The sequence below is a fragment of the Zophobas morio genome, unplaced genomic scaffold, assembly GCF_036711695.1.
Source record: "Zophobas morio isolate AGI-343-1 ecotype UQ-CSIRO unplaced genomic scaffold, CSIRO_AGI_Zmor_V1 ptg000018l, whole genome shotgun sequence".
In the NCBI taxonomy this organism is placed as follows: Eukaryota; Metazoa; Arthropoda; class Insecta; order Coleoptera; family Tenebrionidae; genus Zophobas; species Zophobas morio.
In genome coordinates, this window is record NW_026972123.1 from 1,966,777 (window position 1) to 1,975,518 (window position 8,742).

The 8,742-nt window shown below is 37.3% G+C and overlaps 2 protein-coding genes across 2 annotated transcripts; one reads left to right on the plus strand and one right to left on the minus strand.

Annotated features, from left to right (window-relative positions):
* The first annotated feature begins 64 nt into the window (after window positions 1-64).
* LOC135130849 (uncharacterized) lies at window positions 65-7,974 on the plus strand. Its single transcript, XM_064058282.1, has 2 exons — window positions 65-205; window positions 6,272-7,974. Exon 2 carries the CDS (start codon window positions 6,278-6,280, stop codon window positions 7,787-7,789), a length of 1,512 nt encoding a protein of 503 aa, XP_063914352.1. The 5' UTR covers window positions 65-205; window positions 6,272-6,277; the 3' UTR covers window positions 7,790-7,974.
* On the minus strand, window positions 4,130-5,967 carry LOC135130760 (synaptonemal complex protein 1-like). The gene is made up of 3 exons (XM_064058179.1): window positions 5,445-5,967; window positions 4,834-4,962; window positions 4,130-4,332 (listed from the first exon to the last, which is right to left on the minus strand). Exons 1-3 carry the CDS (start codon window positions 5,965-5,967, stop codon window positions 4,130-4,132), a joined length of 855 nt encoding a protein of 284 aa, XP_063914249.1.
* Window positions 7,975-8,742: the final 768 nt, after the last annotated feature.

An 8,742-nucleotide genomic window follows, 5' to 3' on the forward strand; every position in this document is an offset into this window, starting at 1 on the left:
TCTAGGGATTTTTTCGGAGAGAGTTGGACGCTTTTATATTTTACAATGTGGCACCACTGCTTGGTTTTCACTCGAGTTTGTCGTCGTCGTATCTGATTGATATATAAGCGTTTGTCTATTTCATGTATAAAATATTAAAGATTAGTGACCATCTGGGGTACTTCAGCTGATTGCATCCCGTTTGTCCATTTAGTTGTCAAAATTGGTAAGTAAATCAATAATTTAATGTGTAACTTCTGTGATTTTATCATTTTATTGGGACAAATATTTAGTGCTATATGACATAGTGATAGTGTGCTACGTAATAAATAATTTGCTGGGTTGGTCAGTGATAACTGATAATATTGACAGCTGACACGTAATACATGCATACAATTATACATGCAACAGTGTTTTACAAAAATATTGTTTCCTTAAAAAGTTTTGGGTCGCAAACACGGATTGCTAAAAAAAGCAATAAAATAAAATCAGTACATATTATCGAAAAATGAAAAAAACACGTTTAGATCAATAGATAGTAGATAGCGAAGATAATCTGCGTTCACCCATTGTGTTCCTTAAAAAAATATATTTACAGTACATTATCGACGGGAATACATTACATCTGAAGAATGTCACGTAGACATTTGTTTGATTTGAATGAGTTTATCGCCCCAAAACAGATGACTGAAATTATTCATAAGCCTCCATTGAACAAAATATTCTGAATGCTATTATTATAATTCTTACCTTATCATTATTTTATCGTTATAAAGACGATAAGATTTTCCAAAAATGGGTCGGCTCGTTCTTAATCTGATCAATAATGAATTGACTGATTCATTAATTTGCGAAAGAATTTATTCGGCAAAATTTTGACATGTCGTAATCAATTTTTTGGGGTTGATAAACAGACACATTTTCATTAAAAAGTTACCATGCTTACAATAACTTCAAAACGTCAAGATTTCAAAGTATTCAGTTTTACAATTCTTGATTTAATCAATAAAATAAATTGACTCAGTCATTAATTTTTTTCACACACCCCGTATAAGCAAATCTAAAAAATATTTATGCAGTGATAAATCGCAATTATGGACTGATCATACGTTGCACAATGCACATTTAGGATGGCATTTTTTCGGAAAAATGTAAATAATATAAAATATAATAAATAATAAAAACTGATCATGCTTATCATAACTGTAAACCGTCTGCAAGATTTCAAAACATTCGGTTTTGCAGATTCCAAATTAAATGTCAAAATGTTGTTTCCTAATTTGGATTTTTTTCCAAAAATCTGGACGTTTCGGGTAAAATTTCATGTCGGAGTCATAAGCTACAAGTGTAAGACTATGTTATTTGATACAATTTAAAACCCAATTACTATGTACAATTTTGAAGTGACGTCATCACATTAGTGGTGGGGATTATTAGACAAATTTTGGTTAGCGTTTTACCATCTACATGATATACCTAATATAAGTAGAAAATAGACAACAATCGGCCCAGTACTTTCGGAGATTATCTGTGTAATAAAAATCCGGGACGGCAGACAGACGGACAGACGGACAGACAAAAACAAGGAGAAACCTTCTCAGGGGCTCCAAGTGTCTTAAAACATTCTGAGGGGCACAATTTTTTTTTAATGTGAAACCTTCTCGGGGGCCCAACTGTCTTTTTTAAAAATTGTAAAACCTTCTCGGGGGCCCCAAATATCTTTTCTTTAATGTGAAACCTTCTCGGAGCTGTCAACTGTCTTTTTTAAAAATGTACAACCTTCTCGGGGGTCCCAACTGTCTTTTTATAGTAGTATTAATTTATTATTTGCCTTGCAGGCTTAATAATATTCCCAGTAGGGGTACAAATTAACTTAATCTACCTCAGATAAATCCATAACAATAAAAATAAATAAAATAAAATAAAATAAAAATTCGAGTGTTATATAACAAATATTCTATTCTTTCTGCTTGCCCACCCCTTGCCATAGTTCCCTTATCTTCCATACTTCTTTCATCCAGTCCAGTCCTCTTCCATCCTCGTTTAGCACTTCTTCCCTACTTTCCTCCGATTCTCTCAATCCTTCACATCCTTCCAGCATATGCTTTATTGTTTCTCCCTCTCTCCAACATATCCTACACCTTCTGTCATTTTCATCCATCCAAAAATTATTCTCTTTCTCTTCATTTCCACACCTAAATCTCGCCATCATTCTTTTCTCCTTTATACTCTCTCTCTGTGTACTTTGGTACTTCATCCTTTACTATTTTTCTATAGTCTGCATTATATCTAGACTCCGATATTCTCGATCTACGTTCTCGCTTATCTATATCCTTATCTCTTACACTCAGCTCTTCTTTTATACTCCTTCCCATTTCTCTCATTCTCTCTATTTCTTCACATGCATATCCCTTTCCTTCATAATACTTGTCCCTTTCGTTCCAAACATGTTTTCCCCCTTCCTTTCTTATTTCTTTCCAACATTCTTGCAATATCTTGCAATTCACCTCTCTCACTGAACTTCTCTTCAAATCCAAGCGCCCTTTTACCCGCTTCCACTCTCATTTTCTCCCTTTTTGTTTCTTCTCTCACTATATACCCCGGCGTACACTTTTCCAATCCCAATGTCCATTTCAAGTATTTTTCTTGCACTCTCTCTATTTCTCCATATTCCCTCCATCCCCAAATCTCAGCTCCGTACATGAATACATTTTTGACCAAACTATCAAACATCATTATTCTTCTCTTATAATCATGTCCAAATTTTCTCTCTCCTATTCCCCATACTATTCCTAGCACTTTGTTCGCTTTTTGGACCATTTTTTGAATATGCGCTCTATCTGAGTTATTGCTCTTTAATGTATATCCTAAGTACTGGAATTCTTTCAGCTGTTCAATCTTCTTCCCTCTCCATACCCACTCTTCCTTCTCCTTTCTTACTTTCTTCCCAAACACCACCATTTTTGTTTTTTCCACATTCACTTCCAATTCCTTTTTTTTACATACTTCTCCAAACTTGTAATCATTGCTTTCATTTCTTCTCTTTTCTTTCCCACAATCACCAAATCATCTGCGTACGCCAATAACCACACTTTCTCTTTGCCGACTACCACCCCTCCTGTCTGTGCTTTTCTGAACATTTCATCTATATCTCCTAAATAAGCTGCAAACAATGCGGGGCTGAGTGGGCATCCTTCTCACTCCTCTATTTGTATAAAAACTTTCACTCTCTATTCCATTCTCTCTCACCGTATTTACTGTTTCTTCATATATTTCTTCCATTTTCGTTACCAAGTATGCATCTACTCCCTTTCTCCTCAAATACTCCCACATTTTCTCTCTATTTATGCTATCAAACGCTGCTTTGAAATCTATGAACAATGCGTACATTCGTCCACCCTCTTTCCTTATTTCTCTTCCCACTAAATGCCGCAGGATGTACACATTGTCCATAGTACCTCTTCCTTCCCTAAACCCTGCCTGACCGTCTGGTAACATACCCCTTGCTTCCATCTCCTTTCGTAACCTCTCATCGAGTATCATTGTATATATCTTGTACGCCGTATTGAGCAAGGTAATCCCTCGGTAGTTCTTCACATCACTTTTTTGCCCTTTTTTAAATAATGGGATTATTATACCTTCTCTTCACTGCCGAGGAAACCCTTTTCCCTTCCAAACTCCATTTACCACTTCCCATATCTTTTCTTTCACTTCTTCTGTCCCGAACATCCACGCTTCGTTCTGGATTCCATCCCCTCCTGGTGCCTTTCCTCTTTTCAGTCTTCCAATCTGTCTTTCTATTTCATCTTTTGTTATTTCCGAACCTCTCCACATTTCTTCCGTCGTTGTGATTCCTTTATTTATTCTGCAGCATTTTTCCTCACAACCTCCCAATAATTCCATAAAGTGTGTTTTCCATTCATGTATTTTGATTTTCCCGCTGATTTCAGTCTTCCTTCTCCGTTCCTTGTTTATATATCTCCATACTTGCTCTTCTGTTTTCAGGGACTTTATTGTCTTCTCTTCTTCTTTTCGTTTTTCTCTTTTTCTTTCTGCCCATTTTCTCCTATAATTCTCTCTTGCTTTTAGGTACTCTTCTTTCCTTCCCTTGTTATTCTTCCATTTTCTTAATTTTCCCTTGTTTTTCTCTTCAACTCACTACATTCTCCGTTCCATCCATTATCCCGCCCTTGCCATATGTAGCTTCTACAATTAGGTTGCTCAGTTCCACCATCATAGCTTCTATATCTTCTTTTACTTCGAATTTCCTTTTTTCTACTCTACTTCTGTATTTTTGAATTCCCTCTTCATCCCATATTCTTTTTTCTAATTCTTTTCTTTCGTGTCTTCTCTCTTGTTTTTCGTACTCTTGCTCTTTTCCTTTGATTTTTATTTCTAGAGGCATGTGGTCTGATTCTACCCTTTCCCCCACTTTGAAACTCTCTATTTCTTCCCACGCCTCTTCGTTGACAATCCCATAATCTATAATAATTGATTCTCCCCTCACCCCTACGTACGTCCATTCTCCTTCTTCATCTCCTTCCTTGTTTCCATTCAAAATTTCCCATCCCATTTCTTCTATTATCTGCCACAATATTTTCCCTTCTTTGTTATTTGCTTTATCTTTTGATCCTCTTTTCTCTCCCTTTTCTTTATCTATTATTCTTGTCCCCTTATCGCCCAATCTTGCGTTAAAATCCCCTCCTGTAAGTATTTTTTCATCTTCTTTTTCTTTTGTTTCCATTTCTATGTTTATCTTGGTTTCCTCCATTTTCTTGCTATAAACGGTTACTATTTCCCATCGATTGTTATCCAGCTGTATTACCTTCTTCATTAATCCGTTTTTATTATTACTTCCATTTTCCAATTCTTGCATTTCTTTTCGAATTCCCATTACTATTCCCCCGCTTGCTCTCCCCTTTTTCTTTTCCTTTGTGTGTGTCTCTTCCAATTTCTCCCAGTTTTCTCTTTGCACCCAAGTCTCTACTAGCCCCACAACATCAAATTTTCCCACGTAGTCTCAGAACTCCTTTTCCTTTTTTCGCAACCCTTGGACATTCCAAAACAGTAGCTTCACCCCTTTTTCTCCTAATTTTGTACCAGGTTCCCTTTTTCCGATTTCCCTATCTACATCCTTTATTCCCTTTCCTTTTCCTTTGCCTTGTTTGCTTCCCTTTTTCCTCGTTTTCTTCCTTCTCTTTTGGCTCTTTACTAAAAATTTTCTGCCTTCTTGAGTCTGCCCTCTTCTTCATTCCATTTAAAATTTCTGCCGTCTACAGTTAACTTTTTATATCCCATTCTAACCATTTTTCCTTTATTTCTCTCTTTTATTGCCTCTTCTTTTATCTTGATTTGAATTTTTCTTTCCGTTTTCGTCAGATCATCATTTATGTAAATTGACGACCCTTTTAAGTTCTTCTTGCTTTTCATTACATTTATTTTTTCTTCTATGTTTTCGAATTTACTCTCTATTTTGACTTTCTCTTCTAAAAATTTTGTCACTTTTCCAATTATCTGCTTCTGCTCTCCTGTTTCTATTTCCAATCCCATCATCACTACTTTATTTCTTCTCTTTTCTCTCTCCATTCGATCTAGTTGACTTTCTACTTCACCCACTCTCTTTCCCATTTTTTCCTTAGCTCTCTTCCATTCTTCATACTTATCTCTAATTTCTTGATTTTGCTCCTGTAGTTGATCTCTAGTTTGCTTTAATTCTTCTCTTATTGTTTTAAGCTCCTCTTTAAGCTGTGTATTCCATTCGTTCAATAGTTGTTTATTACTTTCTCTCATATCACCTCTGATTTGTGTCACAAGTTCGCAGATCATCTTCTTGACCTCCTCCATCTCTATATCTTCTTGATTTTCCTTCTCTCTCGATTGCAGAGGTGATCTTACTGTTATTTTGCTTCTGTGGAAGACCTGCTCGTTCTCTTTCGGCGACTCTACTTCTCTATCCCTTTTCTTTCTTTCTGTCCCTTTACTACTCATTACCTCTTTGTCTTTGACTTCCTTCCAGGCGGAAGGATATAACCCAGATCGTCTCTTCGGAGGTTATTCTCCTATCCGTGTTTACGTTTATCTGTCTTTTTATGAAGAAGGTGAAACGGTGAAACCTTTTCGGGGGCCCCAAGTGTCTTTTTTTAGAATGTAAAACCTTCTCGGGAGTTTTCTTCCTCGATGTTTTTTAAGGAGCGACTAATTATTTAAAAAAATTGCTATTGAAAAACAAACACAACAAACACAGATTAAATTTTATTTACAAACAACAATAACACCCATACTTATGTTTCAGGTTAAAATGGCGACCGGAAGCATACAAGACGTCACCAAGAAAATGCTCTCCGAAAAGCTCTTCACATGTGCCACTTGCAACAACCTGCTAACAGTCCCAGTAATGATGGTCGAAGACGTAGGAAACGTTTGCCACGACTGCTTCAAAGTCAGAGACGAAGAAGACGAACCTAAAAGCGTCCCCAACACCACTTTAAACTCGTTACTGAAAGAACTGAAGTTTCCATGTAAATTCCACCCTCAGGGTTGCGACGAGGACATCCTTTACGACAATTTAAAAGAGCACGAACGCCAGTGCGTTTACCGTCTGGTTGATTGTTTAATGCCAAAAAACAAATGCGACTGGACCGGAAAACTCGTCGACTTGCTCAAACACTTCAAAGAGGACCACTCCAAGCACGTCCTAACCGGACCTCTCGAAGAATTCTCTTTCGAAATGAACTTGGAGAAAGTCGGTTCGATAATCAAATTGCTGAGTTACAGAAATAGAACTTGCGTTTTGAGAATAGAGAGATCGGAACGAGATAATAGTTTGGTGCATTGTTTGCAAGACGTCTCGGGGACAGATGGAGATTTGAAAATGGTTGTGAAGTATGTGGGTGGAAGTAACGTCTACAAGGGGAAAGTCGAAGTTTCGCCGTTTGATGCAACCTGCGATGAGCGATACAGCAAAAAAATTAAACTGTCTGCTTTGAAAGAAGTGTCAGAGGGGGCCGACACAGTCAAAGTCGTGATTAAGCCAGGCAAGTGCGAATTCAAGAACACGACTTCTGAAATTATGAAGAATTTGGAGTGTCCCATCTGTAAGGAAATCATGAGGCAACCGATTTTCCAGTGTCTGACTGGCCACAGCATCTGCCAGTCCTGTCGTAAGAAACTTTCGCTGTGTCCGACTTGTCGCACAGCCTTTCCTCAACAAAACATCCGGAATTTTTCGTTGGAGGCCTTAACACTCTTTGTGCAATACGAGTGCGCTTACCACCAGTTTGGTTGTACTTCGACGGTTTTAGGAAGCGAAATAGACAACCATGAGGGAAAATGCAAATATCAGATGTACGAGTGCCCTGTAAATGATTGCAATTTTACGGGCAATTATTCATCGTGCAAGAATCACTTCCAGGTTAACCACAACCAAGATTTGGTTACAGGAACTATATACAAAAGTAGTTTTACGCCGCTTGGAAACAAAATGGCTACCACAACACAAATTGTGTATTTTTTCGAATTTGGTAACTTGTTTAGGTTGGCGTTCTCGCGTTTGCAAGATTCTTGTTCCTGGACTGCGCGAATTTTGAATAATTGCGCCAAGGATGCGCAGTTTTTCTTTGCGGTTTACGTGACCCATCCGAATATTAAGCAACGATTTATAGCAAAGTCTAATTTGTGTTTGAACAGGGATGTTGCTGTGACTAACAGTGACAAAATTACTTTTACATACGATAGTTTAACGCCGTACAAAAGCACGAGTTCTGATCAAATGAATTTTCGTGGCGAAATATTTGCCGAGAAGTCGTCTTAAATGCACTCTTTTCGCTCTTAGTTTTAACCAAATTTTGCCAAATTGTAAGCTAATCTAATATGCGAAAGCTATGTAGTTGTACAATCTGTAAAACTTGATTCGATGTAAATTTTTAATTAAATTGGTTAACTAGATTGTTTTTCGCAAGCCTGTTGTATAGTTGAATAAATCCCGCTTCTCTGAAATTTTTTTTATTCTTGTATTTATGATAACGAAAACCTCTGCACACTGAAACAAATACAGGTGGGTCACGAGTAATTAAGAGCGTGAATAAATTTGAAACGCAACCCAAAATACATTTTTGCAACGAATAAACTTTGGGAGCTATTTACATATAAACAACGGCATTGACAGCGTCGTAATCACGTCACAATGTTGACTCTACTCGAATATTTTAAGGTTACCATGGCAACGGAAGGTTAAAATACACGTGTGCGGGAAGTTCTACCTCCCGCAACCTGGTGAATGCGCGAAAGTCATCAAAAAAGGTCATGAGAAAGGTATTCGCACGTCCGTCATTCACAGACGAGGAATATAACTATGTTTGTTGGGTTGCATAAAAACCACAAAGGGGGATGTTTACGTGCCGATGTAACAAAAGCTTACAAAACTGATGTAATTACATTCGACTGTATTTTATTTTAATAAACAACCAGCGTTTTGTCGACTTTGCATTTGAAATCTAGGGAAGTTGTCGGAGGTAGTTGGAGTTTTTTATAATTTATAATGTGGTACCCCTGCTCGATTTTCACTCTAGTACAGTGTTGCCAGACGTAGCGGAATTTTGAGCAAAGAGCGGCGTAGCGGCGATAGCGCAAACAACCTGAAAATGTAGCGGAATTTTTCTGAGACCTGAAAATTGGAAAAATCGAGGGTTTTAGCTGAATTTGCGACGACATGTAGGGGAATTTTATCATTTAAATCTGGCAACACTGCTCAAGTTTGTCATCATT